General features: G+C 38.2%; 2 protein-coding genes across 2 annotated transcripts; both read right to left on the bottom strand.

Annotated features, from left to right (window-relative positions):
- Window positions 1–1,073: 1,073 nt before the first annotated feature.
- LOC131597245 (uncharacterized) lies at window positions 1,074–2,324 on the bottom strand. Its single transcript, XM_058869951.1, has one exon. It carries the CDS (start codon window positions 2,322–2,324, stop codon window positions 1,074–1,076), a length of 1,251 nt encoding a protein of 416 aa, XP_058725934.1.
- Window positions 2,325–11,557: 9,233 nt separating this feature from the next.
- LOC131599179 (heme oxygenase 1, chloroplastic-like) lies at window positions 11,558–13,843 on the bottom strand. Its single transcript, XM_058871621.1, has 4 exons — window positions 13,104–13,843; window positions 12,756–12,979; window positions 11,922–12,029; window positions 11,558–11,786 (listed from the first exon to the last, which is right to left on the bottom strand). Exons 1-4 carry the CDS (start codon window positions 13,522–13,524, stop codon window positions 11,694–11,696), a joined length of 846 nt encoding a protein of 281 aa, XP_058727604.1. The 5' UTR covers window positions 13,525–13,843; the 3' UTR covers window positions 11,558–11,693.
- Window positions 13,844–25,999: the final 12,156 nt, after the last annotated feature.

Below are 25,999 nucleotides of genomic sequence, written 5' to 3'. Positions count from 1 at the left end.
CGAGACGGGGGTGGAGGTGGAAACCCCTGATGCTGGTTGAAAGGATTATAGTGTCCTCCCATACGAGCAAACTCATTCGGATCATGGTGGTCACCAATCCTACCAGATACATCCTCAAACAGCCCTTGGCGTCCTTCATTCTCGTTCCTTCTAGAATTCTCGACGAGAACTCGCAAGTCATCCTGCCCCTTGGTCACATTAGTCAATGCTTCCATAAACTGCGCCATCTGCGCATTCATCTGCTCTGTCAGTTGAGCTCTCATCTCAGCCATCTGTTCCTGAATCTGTTCCATCTGCCTTCTCTGATTGCTCCTAGTCGGATACGGGTGATTAGCCGTCTTAGAACTCCTTCTGGTAACAAAACAGCGAGACGTAAGATATAAGACCTGCAAAACCTGCAAATATATGACATGTATGATATATGAATGATATGCATGAGATGTTTGTCCATTTTCAGGTATCCAAGAGTTCATCCCACTTTCAGATAGGACATAGCAACCCTGATACCGAATATATTTGAATAACAATCCACACACAAGAATAAATCGGCAAACTGAGCATGTTTCATTCAAACATAACTGAGAATTTGAGTTCATACAACAAAACACATAACCGTGTCACAAAGTGCTCATAAGGCATACAAAAGAAATCCAGAACATCAAAATGCGACCCCATCCAACAATCCTGGACATGGGCGACAAAAACCAAGCATAACCATCAAATCCACCATCATGGATCAAACAAATCTACCCCACAGTGATACTAGGATCGCCTGGCAACAGAATGAACTTCTCCCTCTCCTCTCCGTTGGGCTCGGAGTCTTCTTAGTTCTTCTTCAAGCCGAGCAGTCTTAGCCTTCTCTTCTGCTAGCTGTTTATCTGAATCCCGTTTCTGCCTCTTGAGACTACTCTCTGATCTCTGTAACTGTAGACACTCTTGCTGCTTCTGATACAAATCTTCCTCTAGCAACTCATAGGGACGCCTCCGGGCACCAGCTTGACTTGAACTTGCGCCTTCGACTTGCTTGAGCTGGTGCATCAACCTCATCTTTGCATCTCTCTCTTCAAAGAACTTCAAATTGGTCTCTTGCTCTCTTTCATGCAACCTGTAGTTGGTAACCAGAGCATCCTTGTAAAGTTCTGTTGCACAAATTCAGATAGAATCAAAGGAGGTTGCTTTTGAAGTGGTGCAACCCTGTCATATGGCAGCAACAAGTTCCCAACCCGTTTCACAATCCATTCAACATACGGTGTCAAAGCAAGTGATTCCTTCTTCCCTAAATGGGCTCCATTATGCTTACGGATCTTCTTCCAAGCCACAATTATCTCCTTCAACTTTTCTGGATCCGACCCCTTCTCAAAATAGACTGTTTCCGCTATCAAGTGATCTGCCGACTTGTCTTTCAACGTATACCCCAACTGACGCAAGGATACCACGGGATTGTAATTGATGCAACCTCTGGTACCAACCAAAGGAACATTATCAAACTTACCGCATCCAACAATCACTTCAGAAACATTAATTCGATACTTTGGCCACTGAATATCATAAGAAGTAAGTGACATAATCCTGTGGGTCCACTTAAGTGTCTCCCTTGTCTTCACAAAAGGTCCTTTGCTAGGCAACAAAGAGAGGAACCAGATGAACAACAATTGAAGGCAACAAGTGATAGCACCACCACGTTTCTCATATCGGGAATGAATGGCATAGTAAGTATCGGCCAACAAAGTAGGAATAGGATTCTTTCCCATGAAGATGTGTATCGCAGCCGAGTCTACAAAATTGGGAACATTCGGGAACATCACAATCCCGTAAATAGCCACAGCAAGCAATGCATTGTACGCGTTCCAATTCTTTTTCTCAAATTCCTCTTTAGCTTTTCTCACCAAGAACTTCAAAGAGAACCCCGAGACACCTCCATTCGACTTCCAATTATCAGATACTTCTTTTATGCTCAAATAAAGAGCAGCAGCGATCAACTTGAAATTCACTTCTTTTGGAACGTCGATGAATGGCACTTCGCTTTTTACCTTGAGATTAAGAATAATAGAGTACTCTTCCAATGTCGGAGCCAACTGGTAATCCTGGAACGTGAAACACCTCATTTCAGGATCATAGAATTGCATCAAAGTTTGCAAAGCAGGAGTATCAACCACGGTTTCCAACAAAGTCAAGATATTCCCATAATTGTCCGTGAAACTCTTCAGGCAGAAAGCGGTCATTAACGAACTCAAACCCTCTAATGTGGTCAACGGCTCTCGGAAGTAGCTGTAGGTGTGCGTATGTCTCTTTGCTTCCTTGACAGTATCAATGGGAGTGTCCATCTTTAACTTGAATGAACTCCTGAATGTCCCTGAAAAACATGACATGCAAATGCTTATTATACATATCTTTTTTTTTGCGTTTCTTTTGGAAATAAATATGCTATGATGCAAAGTGGTGGGACTTGTTGCCGCCCACCAGGCATTCTGGACTGCCGGTAACACACATAGTATAGAGCCAAAGGTTCGGCCCCCAAATAGTATACCCCACGGAACACGGAATATCAATCCACGGAACCAAAGCCCATAGTCAATAACACACTGGTATGGAACACAGATTACCACTCGAACAAGAACCAATAGTACACTCGAACAAGAACAGCGGTAACCCACGAACAAGAACAGCGGTAACCCACGAACAAGAACAGCGGTCACCAACAATGTACCTGTTAATATGATCATTGATTCCCGCCCCACTCACGGGTAATATCTAGGCCAAGGTAAGGTCATGAAACGCAGTATACGGTCCGCCCGAAGGTAAGCATCATCACAGCGCGCAAGCGGGTGACGATAATACCTCCGTTTGAAACCACTACTCTGCTCGTGGTCACATAATCCATCCCGAGACGTACACCTCGAGACAAACCATGCTCCCACTCTATCCTAGGGTTCCTATGGTTCACACATAGCCTGGGTATTGGGCCTTTTACCTCTTGAAACACCCACCCAACAGACAGAGATCCAGACAGTCCAGAATATGATGCAGAAAAGTAAAAGCGCACATAGAATGCAATGCAAACAGGCAAATATGCAAAGCAGTAAAACACCCAAAGATAAACACACAAGCGCTAGGATCGACTCGCTGAGTCCGGACCAGCAACAGGTCAAGACGTCCCCAGCAGAGTCGCCAGCTGTCGCTACCGCAAAAATTAACAGAGTCGCCACTAACATATTTATCCTGAAAAGGAAGGGAATGCCAGCAAACCACAAAACAAAACAACACAACGGTCTCACGACCAGAGAAAAGGGGTAAGGGAGTCGGTTACGCGAGGGGAAGGTATTAGCACCCCTCGCGCCCATCGTACTCGATGGTATCCACGCTTGTGTCTAAAACTATGGGTGTGTAACAAATCTACGCTAATCTGGACTAAAATGAATGCAGAATGTAGGGAAAAGAAAGGATTGTGCTCGCACGGGCCCTACCCCGCTGCCTACGTATCTGTTTTGGAGAATCAGAGCTACCGTAGCTCGGCTAACTAGTTTCTATTTGTTTTGTGTTTTTTAGGTGAACGAGTTACATTCGCACTCCGCTGCTCGACCTTTGGAGACTTATGCTTGGGAATGGAGCGGAAATAACAAGCTCTTAAGAAAAGAAAATCAAAGAGTGTGGTTTGTGTTTTAAAAGATGCATGAGGAAAACCTAAGCTAAGGGGAAAGCTTGCTACCTAATGTTATCATACAAAGGGTACAAGTCTAAGCTAAGCTATCAACCTACGAGGGAAAAGGGAAGCACACAATAATATCACACAAACGAGCATCCGCTCGTGAAGCAAACAAACCAACGGTACTGACCGAATGGTAGAAAGGCGGTCCCGCCATAGCCAAGGGGAGCAGCTCAACCCAAGTCAACCAAGCATTAGACCTCGCGAAAATGATCGGGCCATAGACAAGAGGGCGGACCCCTCTCAGCAACCAAGCCGTCACAGATCGGAAAGGAAAACGGTGCGTGCGTACACCGAGCATCAACGTCGAGCGACGCGAGCTATAGGAAAGACGGGGGTCCGATTGCATGAACCATTTTCCTGACATACTCGATAACAAGATCTTTTGCACGTTTGGAAGCAAGCAACGCGAGGCGTGCGCATACCAAACAGACTCGATGAGACTAGGCGGGGGTTGATTACGAACCCTTGACCGCATGCCTTCCACGAGGACTTAACGGAGTGCCATATAGGACTTATTACACCGTGACTCCCTGCCGCAAAGCACAAATATAAACACACCAACAAAAACAGAGCCTCTTTCGAGGACTTGGCCAGATGCATGTCTAAGTCCTACTTCTCATGTTATAGGATGATGCGGGAAAGCGATAAAGTGCGAGAAAAAGTAAAATGAAACGGAATCAATACCAAACGGATGATGATCCGTAAACTAATGCGAAGCAAAGCGAAGAAACTAAGGATCCCGCGAGCGAGCTAGCAAAGCAAAAGCAAATAGTCAGCACACCGATTAGCCATGAAAGCACACAAAGATTGACACGCGCGTCGAACACAATCACAATACACCTGCAAGAGGAACAAGAAAACCAAACAAGCAGATATAGAGTAATAGAGATGTGTCTCCAGGATGAGAACACAAAGCAAGCGAATGGAATCGTGTCCCGCAAGTAAAGCGGAACACTCATAGAGTGAGTATCGATCGGTGACCGTCCAGAAGCCTCGCACACTAGCATACACGTTAGAGATAACAAGACACCGCAATCAGAATTGCGTTATTGCTATTCTAAAATAAACCGGACAAAGCAAACGTGGGCAAAGGTACGATAATACGCGAATAAGCATGCAAAAATCACACCGGAAGCCGACAAAAGTACCATCATGGAAAACACAAAATTCAGCAATACAAATCATTCCACAAAATAGTACATCTCACGAGCTTTCCAACGATATAAAGAACATGCAAATCGAAGTTACGAGTCAAAAGATATGAACATTTGAAGTTGAAAAAAAAAACTAAAAAAAAGAAAGCATGTAACCGGTTACATGAATCAGGTAACCGGTTACATCACTGGCAGTGACGAAAAAAGGTTAGAAAACAAGTCATGTAACCGGTTACATCAATCAGGTAACCGGTTACATCACTGGCAGAAACTGGAAAACAGGGTCATGTAACCGGTTACATGAATCAGGTAACCGGTTACATCACTGGCAGCGGCTGTTTTTTGAGAAAAAAGGGACATGTAACCGGTTACATGAATCAGGTAACCGGTTACATCACTGACAGTGACGAAAAATGACCAAAAAACAAGTCATGTAACCGGTTACATCAATCAGGTAACCGGTTACATCAGCACCAGAAGTGAAAAATCAGCAAAATCAACATTCAAAAGCACTTCAATCATGCATCCAATAAGAGATGTAACCAAGCACGAATTTGTCTCAATTTGTACAGCATTATGAGCACCAAACAAGCACAATTAGGTATCAATCCACATAGATTTCAAGTCATCATCAATAACCATCAAGCAACAAGTTCATGCAAGCATTATAACAAACACATAGTGCACCAAACTTGTATCCACATGCAATTGCAAGCAAAGATATCAATGGATCCAACATTTAATCGTCATCAACATCAATTAAGCACAATCAACCACTAGCTCTAGCATTCAAATCATGTTAACATCTACAATTAAGCACTCAATTCAAGGTTCAAGGCTTACCGGATGAAGATCTTTAACCGACGCGCGAACACGAACACGACACGAACGCGAACACGACACGAACGCGACACAAACGCGAAAGCAAGATCCAAGGAGAGAGAGAGTGAGGCGCGCGAGATGTAGAGAGGAAGGAGGAAATTCGAACTCGGACTCTCGATCTTCAATCCATGTTGTTCTTGATTCTTGAAGAAGATTGATGAATCTTGATGAAAGTTTTATGTAATTTGGGATTTTGATCTATGAGAATTGGGAGAGAAATGAGAGAATGTGTTTGTGAAGAATTGGTGAATTGAAATTATGAGCGTTCTCCTTGATTTGTGAAGAGCAAAATGTTTATATATTGTCAACGCGAAATGCCCAAATTGCCCTCGGTGCGTCTCATTTTGGCTCGTTTTCAAGGAAACTCGGTTCGGCTCTGAATTTAGGAACGAAACCAATGCCATTGTGAAGATGACCAAATTTGTGACCCGTCGCCGCGAGAATCACCTCAATCCGATGAGCGATGAAGAAAATACGCCGGTTTGAATGACGAGAAACGCCGATTCATCTGGCGTGACTGTGCGAAATTTTGTGAGTACCGCTCAAAGAACTCGATAAAAACCCATCTTCGGCTCAGAATCTGAACAGGCATGTGTGACAAAGAATCGAAGCTAACGAAATTTCTGAGAGAATGCCGCCGGAATGGACTTCATACGATAAAAATCGAAGAAGTTATGAATTTTCGAAATCGGCGCGACATACCCGAAAACACACTTTTTACTGAAACAACACGACGATCCTTAAAATTCTGGGAATTTTCTATGCATATTTGGCCTTCGGTCCGAACATATGAAATCTTGGTAATGATGCCACGGAGCTCCAGTTAAATTTTCAAGCGAATCCGACGAGCGGATTGTGAGATATGAATTTTTTATTGTCCGAAAATCCTACATTCAGCACCGTTTTTCACTGCGAAACCTCAAGTAATTTGCAAATTTGAAGACCTTCCTCAAAGAATTGGCTCCCGAGCCGAACACAAAAGTTGTAGATCTTGTCGAGACAATGGGGACAACGAGGGAACTTAACTCGTATCACCTTTCAAATATGACTTGCGAATTTTCTCGTATTTCCACTGTTTAAACCATTTTTCACACCGTTCTTCTTAAACCCATGAAAACTCTTTATTATTTTTCTTCCATTTTTGGATGACGAAATAAACGTCATCATTAACTTATAGCTCCAATAAAGAGGGCAAATTTTGGGGTGCAACAGAGTCAGATGGTTGAAATTCAATGGTATAGGAATGTTATTATCGAGCTCTTGAAGGAAGCAGTTGGTGAAAAGTGTAAGTGTTATTTCATCGCTCAGATGGAAAAGTGTGTCTAAGGTTGGTACGTTCGGTAGATGGAATGCTTTACTGCAGTGTTGATCGGGTGTGGTCATACCATGGTTGTGTAATTAGATTACTCAGTTATTGGGCGTATTGTATGGATCGCACCCCGACGTTTCATTGTTGTTAACCTTTTGGAGATATAGCGAGTGGTATACCATGGGATGGTCAAATGCGATGTAAGAGCTGAGATTGAATGCATGAGGCATGCTTATGTTGGTTATGTCAGATGAATTTTGAGACTCGACTAAGAAGTGTTAACTGATAACGGGAGAGTCAGATGAAGGACTCTTATCCAGAACTTTTCACTTGGAGTATGTTTTCGAGGACGAAAACTCTTTTAGTGGGGGAGAGTTGTAACACCCCGTAATTTCATGAATTAATTTAATCAAGTTAAATTAATTATTCGGAAATTATTTAATTATTCAGTAATTAAAATTGGATTTTTGGAAGAATTACAGGAATTATTGTTATTGGGCCATGACGTAGTTAGTAAAAAGGGAGGTGCCAATGGAGAGGCCTTACTAACTAATTATCCTATTTTTTATATAAAATAGTGAAATGATGAAAATAAAGGAAATTGGGAAAAAAGAAGGTTAGAGGCAAAAGGAATAGAAGTCTGAGAACTGAAGAGTACGTGAAAGAGAGAAGAGCCAAAGGAGAAGAAGACCTTCGAATATTCGACTCTGAGGTAAGGGGTGATTACTCTAATTATGTAGTATTATGATTTTGATGATGATAGGATTGAATTAAGGGATTAGAATCTCTATTTGGGATGTTAGGTTTTGTGAAATACCAACACTGACATGTATGATTTGATGAATTGACTGCAATTGATGATGTAGTATTGTTACATGGTGTTATGGTATGTTGTTTGTGTATTAGAATCATGTATTTGGAGTATTTTGATGTTATTGATGATCAATTTCGTAATGGTATGCGTTGGTATGTGTTTGGGATGCATAAAAGCGTTAAAAATCATGTTTTTCAGCTTCTGGGTTCGTAGGAACCGGTTCCCATGTGGGAGGAACCGGGTTCCACTGTGTTAGAACGTTAAAAATGGCATTTTTGGGTCCAGGAACCGGTTCCCATGTGGGACGAACCGGGTTCCAGTACAAATTCCAGCAGCACGTTTTAAAAACTGTTCTAACTTTAAAAGCTTCTAATTTTCAAACCGTAAGTCCGTTTTATACGCCGTTTTGGACGTTGTTCCTTAAATTGAATGCTTTACCATATGAAATAAAGAAAAAAATAATAACTTGATTTTATTTTGAAAAGTATCGTTTTCTTCAAATGTGGTTTATTCTTGTTTTGCATAGTTGATGAGGTGCAATGAATTGTTGTTTGCATAATTGAATATGTGCAATGATGTGTGTTGTTATAATGTGATTGCTTCTGCTTGTTATGCAAATAGATGTTGTTCGTGGTAAATATGGTTATCATGTGTTTTGATGAATGATGATGCAGATGGATGTTATTCATGGTAAATGTTGTTATCATGTGTTTTGATGAATGATGATGATTGATTTGTTTTGAATGATGCATGATACATGTACATACTTGTTGTGACGTTATGGTAAGATGTGATGAAGCGATGTTAAGCATCGGATTGATGATGATATAAGTATGTGACATGTGTGCATTCATTCATAAATCATTTGCATTGGAAGGCTAATTCCCATTGTGCGGAGATTAGCGGGAAGTCATCGTGTGCCCGTGTGGGGTGTGAGCGATGAGGCAGTAGTCATGTGCCCATGTGGGGTGTGAGCGACTAGAGGGCAGTATCAAAGAGAGAAGTCCTGTGAATGTGATTCACGAATTTTGGTACCACATGCATAAGAGTCTGCATGGTCTTTGTATAAATTGTGACATGTCAGGATGAAATCCGGTGTTATGATTGTGTTGTGTTAGTGGTGCATACTATTGATTTGTGCTTGTGATTGGTATGAATTGATTAATCTGAATATGCTAAGTAGGGTGGATAATTGCTTATGAAATTCTATATCTGATGATTTATAATGCTATTTAATTATGATGTAGTCTCACCCTTACTTTGATGATTTCAGATTGAAGTAGCGGTTTAAGCGATCGGTGAGGATGACTCGTAGAGTTTATCCGGTTATGTGGAGTCGTGTCGGTCATGCTCTGATCTTGTAACACTGGGGGTCGATAGTCTTAGAGTTACTTGATATACGTTGTTGCCATTATTGGTTATGGATTATGTATTGTTGATTTGTTTGGATATGTTTCTTAACGTTGTTAAAATGAGTTTCCGCTGTGCTAAACACATGTTTTGATATTTGGTTTAATTCTAATAAAGCATGGCAAACGACTTGATATTTTGTTTATTTTATTAATTGTAGCATCCTTGCTGTATATTTACTCTGATTTATTTATATTTTCGCGGGGTTTAGAAGGGTGTTACACTGCGTACACTGACGCCATGCCTAGGGCCGCCCGATACGTTCTCCAAAGGAGGAACAATGCAGTGCTACCATATCGCGTGTACCTCGATCGCACAACTCACGATGACATCCGTTGGATGTCGTTCACCGACTACATTACTGTTGTCCCATTCGACTGCATTGCGTTATACTCTAGATGGTTGGCATGCGGGGCCAACACCATGGTGAGGTATCTGCCAGAGCGGTGCATGAGGCAGTTTGCACGTGTGTAGATGATACCGAGGTCACCATTTGAGGATGTTCCCGACACAGTTACCCGAGTGGAGCTCACTGCTATATTTGAGGACTGGGTGCATCATTTGGTCTCGGAGGAGTATCGGCGTATGCAGGCCACCAAGGAGTGGAATTGTGTGGAGGGGTACATGACATGGTTCTATCGAGTATCACATCCTCTGCTGACACCCAACGCTCTAGGAGCTCCTAGGCCAACACACGACGAGATCTTGGAGAGCCAGAAGGCCGAGGATGACCATGCCACTGATCTCCTTCCGATATGCCAACGGATAGAGATGCTTGGGAGGGACGCATTGGACCGAGGTATCATTGCGCACGACGGTCCAGAGGCAGTTTCCATCGTGGAGAGGATGGTCGGTGACGCGGCCGGTGCGGCGGCATATACCAGGCAGAGGAGGTCCCAGGGAGTTAGGGTTAGGCATACTCAGTAGCTGGTTCTGGTTTATTTTTCATTGTTGACTTTATTGTATTCGGGTTGTATTTTTTGACATTTACGTACACTATTAGTTGTATATATAATATTAGTATTTTATTCCATTATGCGTGTTATATTTAGTTTATATCAAAAAAACTAGTAGAAAATACGAGACTAAACACTCCCAGTAGCTGTTCTATTTTTTGACATTTACGTGTTATATTGTCGTTTAATTTAAAATACGGGATTAAACATTGTTTAGAAAACAAAACAAAAATATCTTTCTGCATATTTCGGAGATGCATCTCCGAAACACCCAAAAATGTGAAAATGGTATTTTCGGAGATGCATCTCCGGAAACACCCCCCAATTAAAGTTTTCGGAGATGCATCGCCGAATTCTGAGAAAATCTGAAGAAAAAAAATACTTCAGAGATACATCTCCGAAACAGGGGTATTTTAAAATTTTTTTTGCAGGAGTTCTCCCCTTAGGGGTCTACAAAGAAATTGTCAATTTCTTCTTGCATATCAACCCACATGGGTAGATTTTTAGGGGTTAAGGCATATTACTTAGATTGTACGTTGGAGACCCATTTAGATTTGTACTTGTTTTATGATTTGTTGTAATGGATTATAGATTTTTGTGTTAGATAAATTTTGATTTAAATATTTTGTTCGCGATCATAAACATTGCAAACATGACAAAGACAACGAAATATAAATTAAACAACATAGACATTAAAAAAGCAATTAGATAAAAATTAAACCAACATGAACAACGTTACACTCTAACATATGCTAACTATTCATTAGTTATATCTTTATTCATTGTCTTAGAACATTTTAGCATCTTAAGAATATAATTATTTGATCTTGCTATTGTAGTATCCACCTCGATAAAAACCCATAGTCTCGTAACGTAGAAATGTTGTAAGCATTGTCTTTACATCGTCATGTGCCTTGAGATGAAGATTATTGAACCTTAGTCTCCCATTAAAATCAATAAATGGAGGCCGATATTCAATTTCAAGCACCCTTGGTTTGTCATCATGGTCCAAGAGACTTCGGATTTTAAATCTTCGAGTATGATATATTCTCAATAACCCTAGAACCAAAGGGAGGTTCCTTACTGTTAAAGAAAATAAATGCAAGATAAGACCCCTTATTCATTTTTGTTATGATTTACTTAAAATAACTTGAGTGCTTTTTTATAGAACAATTAAGGCATTCTCAAATATACAAAAGTGTCGGGCAATCTATAAATCATACAAAGTGTCGTAAGTATACTGAATATTTCAAAAATCCGAGATATACTGGATATTTTAAAAATTGGATACCAAATTTATAGACTTACTTGAAATGTGCAAAAGTATTTGAAAGGTTTAATTCTACCACATTTGTACTCTTTTTGGGATTTTTAATTGTTATGAAAGGTTTAAACAATAAAAGTTTGAATAAAAAGTGTAAAAACTTGTAATGGTAAATATTAGATATAGAGAGTATTAGTATCACGACAGAATTAGACGCAGAATCTCTCCGGATAACTTAAATGACTTCTCTGTTTCTTCCACACAATGATTCTTCTCTTCCCGAGTCCATTCCTGAAGAAACAACAAAGATTACCAATGTTATATTCAACACCTTATATGAAAACTTGAAATTTATCATGTCAGCCTTTGCCCATTAAAAATAAATTTATATACATGCAAATGATTAAGAGATTTCAAGAAACATACTTCAGCAACTTTATTCAGTTTGTCTCTAACGTTCTGCAACAACTGTGAAAGGTCACCATCCCATTTATAGAACTCCAAACGCTGGTTGTTAAGTAACTGACTAGCAATCTGTTAAGAGTAAAAAAGTAAGGATATCAAATGCATAGGCAACAATAATTATTAGTTTTTGTCGCATCAGGTGACAATGACTGAAAACATCCAATGCATATATTCTGAATCTTACTTCATACTAATATAAAGAGGATCAATAATGTTGTTAGAATGATGTACCCCTGGAAACTTTACATATCTACCCAAAAGTAGCAAAAGGCCATACTTATGCTTAAAGTGTTTTTTTGGTTAAATGAAGACTAATAATTGCATTTCAAGATTAACAGGTTATAATCAAAATGCTTCAGAAACTGCTTTGGCTGAAAAGTTTTTTTAAAGGAAAAATATTCTAATCCAATCATGTTATCATTCAATTAGAATATTGTTTGATTACAATTAGAATGTCAATTGTACCACCACGAAACATAGCATTTGATACTGAGAGATATGAAGCATATAGTACAAGAATGTCAATACATTCCCACTTCATCAGAAACTCCAGTATGATCTAAAATATCCAAGGAGATATCTATCATGAAAAATAAAAATATTCCTAGATAAAGTGTCATGCTGTTAATAAAAAATTGTATACTATTATGAATTATAGTTGGGGCCACAGATAATGTTTATCTTAAAACTCAAGTAATGGCCTGCAAAAGATACTCAACTAAAGATGTAGTGCATATAATCAATGTGATACTCAATTATGATATAAGTTCTTTTAGCATACACGCAAATGGTTACCTTCTTCCCAATCATTCGACCGCCAGCTGAATGTGCAAAGTATATGTTGTAAAAGTGGCAAATGAAGGCCCGTGGGTCGTTCTGAGACAAATCTGTAAGGTATTGTGCGTAGGTAAGACCAGGAGATGAAGGTTCCGGAATGGTATAACCTTGCTCCTTGAACCACTCAAAATCTTTGTCCAAACTTGCAGATCTTTCCAATCCAGTATTTTTGAATTCAGCATCTGCACACCAATAACAACCATCGGCCAATTAGATAATCAAATTAGCTGACAACATTAGTAATGGCTTGAGATAATCAAAGTGATATCAAAATTACTACAATAAAAAAGAGAAAAAGAAAGTCACAGTAAGGATAAGCAGCATGTTGAACAATTTTCTCGAGAGTATCATAAACAAGTTTGCTATCAACAAGGAACTTCAAGTATCCATCAACAGTAGGTTCCCACTTAGTGACGGCTCTCTCTTCGGGCTTTTCAACTGCTTTCTCACCTTCCTTTGCCTGGTCCTTCGTGTGCAACCTCATAGCCACGAACCTCATCTCCTCTACAAACCCCTTCGCCTCACCGGGATACCGCTTCTTTTCCGCTGTTGTCGCAGACACAATAACCGTTTCTTTCCTTGGCATCCTATGTAGCTCCAATGATAACTTCCTTTGAAAGAAGAAATTGGAACGAAATGGACGAGTTTGTGAAACAGAGAGTTGGGGGTGATTGTTGTTATGTAGAAAAAGGGATTGCATTTGGTGAATAGCTGTTGGTGGCGCCATGGATTGAGGGCACGGAGGTGATAGGATGTGAAACGGAGAATTAATTAGTATTGGAGATGTGAGAGTGAAAACAACGGTGGATGCAGTAACCAAGACGTAAGGTTGAAGAAGAAGCGACCTTGGACGGAAAATAATACTTAGCCCATATGGACACCCTCAATAGCCCACATATTCCGGTCCCCCAAATAAATCATACTTGACGAGTTTTGAAATTGAATCCAGCACTCTCAAAATTATTCCTTTACTATAGATCATTCGGAAAGAAAAAAAAATCTAAAAATGGTGATGATTACGGAAAGAGAAAGTGTTATTGGTACACTAATTGTAACACCAACTCCGTATAATACTACCTATTGTTTTTTAAAATATTTAATCATTATTTTTTATTGTACCGACACAAACAAATAAATGAAATCAGACAGTATTTTTTACGGTATAACTATTAGGTGTTAACTTTTGGGTGTAACCATAGCAATCCTCTTACGGAAATTACGAAAGAACAGACTTTTGATGCATTTCGCAGATGTGACACCGTAGATCAAAGATTGTGATCAATCACGGTGCTTTTTGAACCAGAGATATTGATACTGAACTAAAGTTTACGCTCCTAACGATAACGGTAATTAATTCATGCCAAACCAGCTAGAGGCGACTATGCGTTAATCATGTTCACACGGATAAGGATAAGTTTAATTAGTCCTGGTGGTATTTTCGAGTTATACTTACAAACGAAAGGCGTGAAGCTGGCTAGATGCGACCATGCTTTACACTACGCTCTATGTCATAGACGATCTTACGTGGTCAAAGGTAGAGGACATTTGTCCCTGCCCCAAGTCTATAGCTCGGATCTAGTTGGACGTCTCCAAACTTCACCACACTCGCCCTCGAATTACCTAGATAGATAGAGGAGGGTGCGCCAACTATGCATGAAAACGTGTATTTCTTTGACAGAGGGTATTTGAATGATGTATTCGGACGTACAAAGCGTCTCTGATAGCTCCCATGGGGGAATTTGTTGTTGTAGTCTGATGTGCAAAGCATCTCCAATAACCCCCCTAGATTTTTAAGACGCGCTAGGTGCTGTGGGAAATTGATTGTTGTAGTCGAACGGCTCGAAGCGTATCTGACAGCACCCTTGACTTCTTAGGGCGCATGAGGCCCAGTGGGGAAATGTTTGTTGTAGTCGGGTGCTCGAAGCCTATCCGACATCACCCTGGAATTTTGAGGGTGCACGAGGCGTTGTAGGGAATTGATTACTATAGCCATGCGCTCGAAGCGTATCCGACAACACTCCTGACTTCTGAGGGCGCAAAAGACGTTATGGCAAATTAATTTTTATAGTCGGGCGCTCGAAGTGCATCTGACAGCACCCCTGACTTCGTGCATGCAAAGTGAGGGGGGGTCAATAGTTTATAGGTTGTTACCCGAGTCGCTACAACGTGCATTTGCATTTTGGTGCCCTAAAAATGAGGCAAGGCAAAAACATAACATCGATAATGTAATAACAATATATATATTTCACTATTATATAATTAATTTTCAAATACATTAATAAAATCTTGTGAAAGTGTATGTCGGTTGCTTCCCTTAGATGTGGTGTCTTGATAGCTTGGTGCTCGATTAAGCCCGGGGAGCCGAATCCCTGGCTCAGGATATGTCTGGACCATGCTGTGCGTTTCTGGTTATTCCTTTCGAGGTATAAGTGGTCGGGTTTGCTTGGGCACGAATGATGCTTCGGGAGGGCTCTTGTCTAGCTGGATGTCGAGGGGGTTCTGATTGGCGTTTGTTGAGACCAGCCGATTCCTGACGCTCCTATGGCTTCGTGTCGTGCAGAATTTCCCAGATAGTTATTCCCCAACATGCTCCATTGGACGCAAGTTGCCCTCTTTCTTCCTTAACTCCCCGGTCGTCTGCTTAGCCTCCTTTTTGGACTAAAGTAGGGGTATTAGAAAGTTTTGTTGCTGATGGAGAGCAATGTGTCCTTTACTTACTACATCAGCCGGAGTTTCGATCGACCAGTTGGTCTCTCGAATAATCTCACATTCAGGTATGTCGTCACCTTATAACTTCCTTATCGGGCCGAGGTCTCGGGGCCTTGTTAATTGTCCGAGACTGGACCCTTAATGTTAGGATGATGAGATATCCAGCTCGAGGCTTTTACGATGATGAGATACTTAACGTTGGCTGTTTGAGATAGTGTCGGACTCGACACACTTCTAGGTGGGACCAAATATCTCACACCGGAAAATATTATGTTCCACATGTTGGTTTCTTATTTGACCGCAGAGAGACATAATGTCTCTCACAATATCATGACTGCATCTTATTACATTTGTTGTCTATAAAATGACGTAAATAAAATGTAACAGTAATATGTGTTTATTTAGTGAAATAAAAACTATGAATGTATGAGTGCACACAATTACCATTTGATATATTATACCGATCCTTTAATAAATTCTGACATATCTCAAAGGTTCTAGTGACATTTTTCTTTTTCTTTTTTCACAATTCATATAGACAAACATAATTGAATATATCATTTATGTGAAAATGACATCAATGAACTCAAACAAAGATAGTTGATCTTATCAATAAAATAAAAAAAAGTTGGTCTTTATTAATTAGTTTTATAAGTAAAATGAATGAATAGAACAAGGAAAATAGTATTAAACCACTCGGTGGAGTTGGATTAACTTAGAAGATATCTAAAACTATTTTGGATTCATCAAAATATTTGTATAACATATTTGTTTGACTAAAAGATATTTTGAGATATAATATTCTATATTTTGGAGCTAAAGTGACATTAGAGTGAAAAATAATGAATACTTGTAGAATAAATTAAAATAAAGGAGGTGTAAGGATATTAAAATAATGGTGAGTGAAAAATAATGAATAATTGTAGAATAAATTAAAATAAAGGAGGTGTAAGGATGTTAAAATAATGGTGATTGATTGATGCTGTTGGTAGAAATATGGAGCAAGAGAGTATGGAGACAAAGATGAGGATAAGTATAAGAAATGGTTTTTAACAGCAGGCGCGACCATGTTCTTTCTGAGGTGTTGTCTGCCTCCTCCTTACACGGAAGAGATTGTTTCTAATAACATGGACCATAACTAAATTAGTCTAAACGATTATTACAAATTACACATATCTTTAAAATTCAAAATTTGGATCGTTCTATTCTTTTTCTCTCTAAGGAACTGAAAAATTATTGATGATGAAAAAGATAGTAATAGATTACTTTAATTCATATATCTTCACCATAAATAATTAGGATTTAGTTTCTATAGGTTGACAATTTTTATTTTTTTTAGACATATTAAAAGTTAACTTACATGATAATACTATTTTAGATTAGGTTCTTAATATATGACTATAAATATTTATCGTGTCATTTAGTAATCTCAAATAATTAATGCTTCAATTTAAACTAACCAATTTATGCTTGTGCATATGGATATGGTAATTCAATAAATCCAGCAAAATCAATTCAAATCGACTCAAAAAATTGAGTTGAGTTGTGTCATTGAGTGTGAATACAATTTTCAAAAAGAAAATTCATTCAAAATAATTGAGTTATGGGTAAACTCATACGAGTGACACCCAACCCACAAAATATCTGAGTTATTGAGTACGACTACTTTTTAACTTTTTTTTTAACTTAATAGGTGATGACTTTGATGTTTTTAATTTTGGTTGCTTCAATTTTAACCTTTTGATTTTAACTTATTTAAGATGTTGCACTTTGAGTATTTTGATGTTAATTTTTGTAAGGTGCAAGTATTTTATGCAATTCTAAGTATTATTGTAATGTAACTTTGATTTTTCAAATATGTTTATGATAAATTTTAATGTGTATTTAGACATTTGATGATGTTTAAAAATATAGCGGTAATATGTTAAACTATTTATTAAAAAAATTGTGCCACATCATTAATAATTATATAAGAAAGAAAAAAATTCGATAATCCACTATCCAACTCAATCCAACGCATAAATTTGTGATTTTATCCAAACCGATCCAATGATATCGTGATTATTTTACCTCATTCAAACCGGTGTATCATGTATGAGTTGAGCTACGGTTTTGACTAAATTCAACCTAAAATAGACTCACGTACACCTCTATGATTATCCTTATGCTTAACATAAAATGGTAGATAACAATATTTTTGTTGTTGAATAAAAAAAATGCTAATAACACTCTCTAAACACATTTTGATTTTTGTCAAGTGGAAAGAGCGACTCTTTTTTTTAACCAAAAGAAAAAGATATCATTAAACAAAACAAGAGAACAAAATATACAAGGGGACAAGGTGTGGTGTCGTTTTTTTTACCTCCCCGTTTCACTTGGGAGGACGACACGCTAGACCCTTCACGCGAAATTTGGAAGGAGAATGCGCCCGTGGTGGGATGAATTGTGTTTCAGTTCTTCCTACGATATCACACGAACTTTCTTATTGTCCTACAAGTAGGAAAGGGAAAAAAAAGATCTCAACTAAACCCTAGGAGTTTGCTAAGTGTGGGGATTCACCTAGACTAGAAATTCTGGAGTCCGGGAGGTCGGTTATACATAGGGAAGTGTTTAAACACCCTACATATCTGTAGTACTCTACAGGAACCTTCTCTGTGTCTAAATGTGTTTGTGCTGCTAATGATTATTGGGAAAGTTTCTCCTTTGTATTAGGAGAAGGAATTGAATTGAATAAAAGAAAGACAGACAGACAGACTGACTATTTTTGGTATTTTATTAGCTCACTGAGGTTCCTTGTGAACCTCATGCCTACATATCCCTAATGGAAGTCAGAGCTTAATGTAGTTCGGGGAACTAATTAATTATTAATTATTTTTTGGTGCCTTGCTTGAAGCTCAAGGTTGAAGCTTGAATTAAATCTCTGTTTACAGTAAAGAGACATGAAGTCATCTTTATAGAGAGGTATTTCTACTATTCCACCACAAACATTAAAAGAGTGACAGAATAACTGAATTCATTTCATTAAGATAGGGACCTTACTTGTATGTTTGCAAGTATGCCAGTCGCGTTCTCTTAAATGAAAGAAAGATTCTCATCCAAATTAGGGAAAGTGTACAAGTCTGGGTTTGTTTGCCTCAGAGCATGCCTTTCAGAGTCCTAAATGGGAGAATGTTTGAAATTGAAATTGAAATTGAAATGTTTGTTTGAATGTGGTGAGATAGAGGAAAGATCTCTCTATAGAGATAAGCTATGTCTATCTACTGTATAAAAGATTTGATTTTTAACTGGCTTGTATGAGGCCCAAGCTTGAGGCTTTTTGATTAATGTATTATTTATTGACTCTGGGAGATGACTCCACTGGGGGTTAATTACAAGGAATCTTTGTATTCTGTACAAAGCCCAGAATTGAGGTTGACTCTAGCTAGAAAAAAAATATTATTTTCTGCCTTGTACAAAGCCCAAGGTTGTGGCTGACTGAGTATGAATGACTCTAATAGGGAAAAGATCCTAGATGTTAGGAATCTTTGACACATGAAGTATGGTTTATCTGCCTTGTACAAAGCCCAAGGTTGTGGCTACCTGAATGATGAAGGACTCACTGGGGAGACTCTATTATCTGCCTTGCACAATGCCCAAGGTTGAGGTTGACTATTAACAAGGGAGTTTTATTGTTTTGGTGCCTTGTATGAAGCCCAAGGTTGAGGCTAACTATTTTTGTTGGGTTTTGACTCTATTGAAGGATTTATTTATTAAAAGACTGATTTTTTTGGAAGCTAACCCTTTCCAGGGATTTTGACTCAGCTGGAGAATTTATCTTTTGAAAAGAATGATTTTTGGAAGCTAACCCTTTCCAGGGATTTTATTCTTTTAAACAGGTTTTTATTAATTGACTTTGGAGGCTAACCCTTTCCAGGGGTTTTTGACTCTTTTGGGGAAATTATCTCCTAAGAGAAATGAATCTTTGGTTTTTGAAGAAGTGATTTTGGAGGCTAACCCTTTCCAGGGTTTTTGTTAAAATGATTGGCAGAAAGATTATCTAGTGGAGACTTCTTGTTTAAAGCCCAAGATGAAGGCTGACTCTTGCTGAGGATAAGCAAACATGGATCCTAGACTCTGCTAAGGAAGATTGATGAAGATAAGGGTGACAGAGACTGTCCATGTCTCTCATTCCAAAAGGTGTACTCAATGTAAAATTGAGACAAACTTAGCTTGTTTAAAGTCTGGTTTAAATTGGAAGAAACTCACCAGGGTATGTTAAAAGGTGACTAAAGACCTGTTCCTATGTTTATAAGAAACCTGACGGGTCCTTGTATACAAGCTCAAGAGGAAGCTGGAAATGCTTTTAAGAAGCCTGTGGGTCCTTGTACAAAGCCCAAGAGGAGGCTAATCGAGGGTCATCGAGGGTCCTTGTTATAGCACAAGAAAAAGCTATGTAGTTTTGAACTTATTTTGGCTTTAAGCAAATGGGTAAGAGGTTTCACCGGGAATAATTCCTCTTTGGGTGGATGTGTCCTATTTTGGGTTTTAAGGTTTTTGCCAAGATGTTTCACCGGGAATAATTCATCTTGGGGGTTTTAACTACAGATCTCTAATTAGGAAAGAGCCTTCACCGGGAAGACATTCTCAATCCTAGGCCATATTCCTATAATATATATATAGTTTAACTATCCTAGGGTTTACACTCAAACGTAGTTCTAAACAAATATATACACAGTTTATATTTGACAGTAATTTAAACAAAGATTGTAAATTGAAAGCTTGTAAAGCCTAACCTGGATGGAGTGGAGGCCTTTGAAGAAGTATGTACAAAGCCTCACCAACAGTTGATGGATAACAGTTGAATATATATATGATAAACAGTTAATGGTTTTTTGAAAACAGAAGAAGTGAAGATGGACATAGGTCACATAGGTATCTGAAGAGTTTCACCGGGAATAATGCCCTTCAAATACCAGAAGAATATTTTGAAAACAGAATGAGGATTTTGTAAATACGGTTTTGAAAATTGACAAAAGTCAGCTTAGTTAAGGTAAAGATAAAATCTATACCTAAATAAGACCTAAATAATTAGGGTTTTATAATAAAATTATTTACAAGATAATTAGATTAAAACAAAATGAAAATATATATATTTAAAGTATTTAAGAAAACACTTAAAACATACTATTTTAAACCTAATTAAAATATATGAAATAAATAATATTTTTTTGTGATTTTTTTGATTATTCAAAAAATAGGTATATTAAATAACAAGTGTGTGAAAAATGAAGTGAAAATGATTTAATTTGATATGTGAATTAATTGTGTGAAGTTGTGAGAAAAAATGAAGGGAATTAGTGGTAAAAAAAATGGTTTTGTCTCCTCCAAGGTTTGAACACACGCCCTCTAGGTCACAAACCCAAAACAAACACCACTGAGCCAACGCGCGTGTGGTGATAATAAGCTGGCTTCAATGCAATTCATATAGTGTTCAAGTGTATAGTAGCAAAAAAGAAAATAAAATCAAAAGGTCTGAGGCGAGGGGGATTCGAACCCCAGACCTTGGGCATGAGGAGACTAAGAGCGCATGTGTGGCCACTGGGGCAAGTTATTCATTCGTTTATGAAACGCATATCATTAAATATAAAATAAACTCTTCCCTGGGATTTGAAATTTGCGCGCCACCACCATTGTCATCTTCTTCCTCAAGCTCTCAAATTTTGAATTTCTGAACTCTCTCAACTCTCAACCATTCGCAAAGATATAAAGACCAAACTTGCTCTAAATTCACTCACGATTCCAGATATGTAACTAATATGAATTTATATTAACTACATCTACTGAATTATCTAAAATACGTGAAGAACCCTAAAATTTGAAAATTAAATTAAATGGCTATACTGAAGCATAAATGACTGATGATAGAGGGTTTTTAATCCTCTTATGATGCTGAATAGAATGGTGTTGAGTTTTATCCAAAAAGGTACATGAATTAAAGAGGTGGAGTTGAGAAACTTACCTCTGAAAATGAAGATCGTGAGGATGTTGGAGAGCACCTGGGTTTGTATGAATGATCCTAAAAGCTTCCTTGGGACTCAGTGATGCTAACTGGATGCTTGTTGTGACCTCAAACCTTCTGAATTGCTCTACTCGACTCCTTCGATTTGAGCTTCAAGTGAACATGGAGGATGATGAATCTGCAGTTACAGATGAGCTGCGACCATCTGAATAGCTTCACTATACTCTAAGGAATGTGCCTGGATGCTTAACCTTGCTTGGAACCTCCTGAATTATTCTGTGGTCCTCCAACTGCAAGTGCTCCAAATGAGAGGTGAAGATGATGATTCTCCACGCCCAAAAGTGTTCCAGAGGTTTGGATCACCTCTAAATGCCTCCCTCAATGTGTTTGAATACTTACTTTCAAAGAGAGAGCTTTGGTTTGAAGAATCCGAGTCTTCTTGCCAAAGGACCTTTGAAAAAACTAAGTATGAAGAAAGAAAAGAGAAAGCAAGAATTCTGTTGCTTTGGTGTGATTTTCTACTGAGGTATGCTCTCCTATTTATAGGAAAATGGTTCAGTATAGTTGCAGAGGAGTGAGCTTGCTTAGTGAGGTTGATTTGGTTTTCTTGGCCATGAAGGAAGTTTGCAAATATCTCTTATGCAATGATGAGAATTTTGATTCCATTTGATCAATCCCCTAGCCCTCGATTTTGCTTGATCTTAGGGGACAAATCTGAGACAGAAATGAGCTCCAATTGGTTGGGAAGAGATTCCTTTGGTGATTCATCAATTTGCCATAAATTCCTAAATGTAATCATTACATAATCACATGCCTTTGTTTTTGGGAATCTTCTCTAATCCTTATGCAATGATGAAATTGGATGTATGGTGTGCTTGCAGATGTATTAGAGGTCGGGTAGCATCATTTAGAGAAGGCATTTGCACAAAATTGCAAAGTTCCAATTTGTACATGACCTATAATTTCTCCTTATGAGGCCAACTTTGAACAAGCATAACTCCTAGCTCAAAATGAATTTGGAGAAGGTTGAGCACAATTTGGAAAGCCCTAAACATCTACTTCAAATCATTAGTTTGGGGTTTCTTCAGAATCATTTGGGAAAATTGTGAAAAATGAGCCCAAAGTTGGATGAAAACTAGGTTAATAACACTTAGAAAAATTTCTAAGTTTTTATAACCTAAAGCTTGAAAATTCCAAATCTCTTAAATGGTTGATCTTTTGAAAAAAGTTCCTATGTAAGATGTTGTTTTATTTTTCAAGATCTACAACTTTCATGTTGGAAGTTTTTTGAGTTGTGTAGGTGAAATTTTGAGTTCCCACAATGCCCTCAAAAACCCTAATTCCCGACTTTTTGCTCCTTGATGATTCTTCTTGAATTTCTTTGGTCAAATGACTTTAATATCCATATATTGATGATATTGATCTTTGAAAGTCATGGTTTGACCAAAAATCTTAAAAGTCAAAGGTGATCCCATACAGTTGACTTTTTCCAAATAAAGTGAGATTTTGGACTTTTGTGTGGAATTAAGATCTTCTCCTCAAATGAGTGATGTAAATGGGTTATATTGAGGTAGTAGAGGTTCTTGAATCATGCCTTGAGTTTTGGATCCATGCCCTGATTAAAAGTCAACTATCCAGATGAATTAGGTTAAAAACCCTAATTGTCGACCAGATGAAATTGGTGACTGTGGATCTTGAATTAAGGTGTGATGTCCAGTGGATCTTATTGTATGGATCATTTGAAGATGATTGAAGTCTTTAATAGATGTCCTGGAGCTTTTTAGGGTTTCCCAAAGGTGATCCCTGATTTCAGTCCTTGATAGGCTCAAAAACCCTAGTCTGGTGACTTGAGTAAACCTGTACTCAGATGACTGAGTGTCTAATCAATCATAGGTGAATATAAAAGTGAAGCTTTTGAGTCCTATGATTGTGTTAGAGACCAATCCTTCTATTGATTGATCCTTTGCCTGAGTTTTCTTGTCTTTGAACATCCTTGATTAAATGCCAAATGAAGAAGTGACTGCTCTGGGTACTTGCTTTGACCTGATGAAAATCCTGAAGATATGTCATCTCAGGGGGGTCAAAAATTAGGGTATGACACAAGGGGGACCAAGCCAAGACCCCTTAATGACAAAGCCTAAGTCTAGGGGTACCCTTCTTGTCTAACAAGTACTCTCTAATGATACCGTGATGAAAAAAATGATACCAAGTTGTAATTTTGCTCTTCAAAGCAATGCTAGCGAGAAAATCTGCACAAAAAATGGCTTCCCTATAAATGTGCGTGATCATGAAATCAATCGAAATCATAAAAGCCCAACACGCAAGCCAACGAGACATAATTTTCCAAGGCACTAAAGTATGGTCTTTGAAAGCTTTAACAACAATAATGCAATCCGTTTTTAACCAAAGCTTAGAAAATTTTAACTGCTTAGCCTTTTCCATGGCCAAAATAGTAGCTAACAATTATGCCGTTTCCGGGGTTTCACTTCTTAAAAAAGCGCTGAAACTTAGAACATGATTCACATCATGATCACGAAATATTCCTCCACGCGCAGAGCTCTAAGGAGAGCCAGACGCAACTCCATCAATATTTCACTTAACCTAACCACGATTCGGTGGAGACCAAAGAACATCCACAGTAGACAAGAACTTTCTAGGATTAATATGTATGTTCAGTCTTTTTAGCATCGAGATATTGAAGATTGATGAGTTAGAGTTGTTACCAATCATTCTCACAAGAGTAGTAACCTTAGAAATACAGGATTTCCATTGTATACTAGTGTCTTCAAATCTGGCCTTGTTCCTTGCATTCCAAACTTTGTAAAAAATACAAACAATGGAAGCATTAACCACAATTTTAGCCTGAGGAGACCGGTTATGTTCCTGAATTTTCCTACAATCCTCAAGGCTACAAATTGAGAAATTCAGCCGAAGTGTGTTATCCAGTCACTGCCACAAATTCCTCACATACTTACAATCAAAGAAAATGTGATCAGAGTTTTCAAAATGGAAGAGGCAGAGACTGCACAAAGAACGGAAAGAAAATCCACGCAACTTTAAGTTATCATCTATTGGAACTTCATGATGAATGTACCTCCAAACAATCATAGAATGATAAGGAGGAGTATCCTTGTCCCATGGGAAAGAGGACCAGCTAATCGAAGGGCAAGGCTTGAGAATATCATTGTAAGAATCTTTAATAGTCAACATGCCATTTGATTTTTTTCCTCCAAAAAAAGCATCAGGTACTTCAATCTCAGGAATAGAGATGTTGGAAATAGTGTTAAAGAGATTAGGAATAGCCATTTGAATGTTTCTATTGATTGACCAATTATTGTTTGACCACCAATCCCTAACCATAGAAGTTAAAGCATAATGAAACCTATTTGTGATCTTAAACTTATTGGCTAAAGATTCCCCAAGACAGATGCCCAACCAGAAGTTAACATTCTTACCATTTCCAATGATCCAATTGCAGTTGTTCAAAACAGTTTGATGAGCTTCTTTAATGCCAATCCAAATTGAAGATTTTATTGAGTATTTAATGACATTTCCATTTCTTATAACTTTGGCCTTAAGAAGATTACTCCAGCTTTGATTGTTGTTAAGAAATTTCCAGCACAAATGTATATTTGTTGCAGAGTTGTAAGCCTTAAGTGAGATGATCCCTAAACCTCCTTCATTAAGCTTTATGCAACAAGATTTACATGCCACAATAACAAGCTTCTTCTTATCTATGTTACCACTCCAAATAAAATTCCTCATGTACCATTCAATAATCTTTATTATGCTGCATGGCCAGGTGTATACAAAGATACAATGGACCATCATACTGAGAATGACAACTTGCACCAACTGAGCTATGCCTGCCATAGAGATGATCTTTACCTTCCAAGCTGCAAGCTTTAGTCTTATGTTATCTGCAAGTTTAAGCAAATAACAGGCTTTAGGCTTCCCAACAGAAATAGGAACACCCAAATGAATAAAGGGTGGGTTAGCTTTGGTAAAACCAATAATGTCAGCCAGAGTGCAATGCCTTGCAAAAGACATTCCACCAGCATAAATCAAATATTTGGAGAAGTTGCAAAATTGCCCCGATAGGTTGCCATAGTCCCTTAGAAGATCAGATATAGCCTTAAGAGATTTATAATCTCCTCTGCAGAATATCATGATTGTTAGTCCTTTGTGTTTAGGGTTGGCTTAATTTTTGTACAACAAATAAAAGGATCAGTATGTATAAATGTATAAGGACAACAGGTACAACAAAGAGACCCACTGAAATGATATAACATGTTATGTTGGAGTAATTCAACATCTGGAATAACATGCCACATGGGATGTTACGACATCATGCCTGAACTGAAGTAAAGATTAAATCTGTGTGATTTAATTACTACAGAAGAATGTAGAATATTAAGGGATATTGTGCAAATCAAATAAAGGCGTGATATATTTGACAGGTCTAAAGAATCAATAAGAAGATTTGAAGAATCAT

This window comes from Vicia villosa, linkage group LG4 (assembly GCF_029867415.1).
Source record: "Vicia villosa cultivar HV-30 ecotype Madison, WI linkage group LG4, Vvil1.0, whole genome shotgun sequence".
NCBI lineage: Eukaryota > Viridiplantae > Streptophyta > Magnoliopsida > Fabales > Fabaceae > Vicia > Vicia villosa.
The sequence above is the reverse complement of the archived record's forward strand: the minus strand, read 5'-3'. Positions and strand labels throughout refer to the sequence as shown.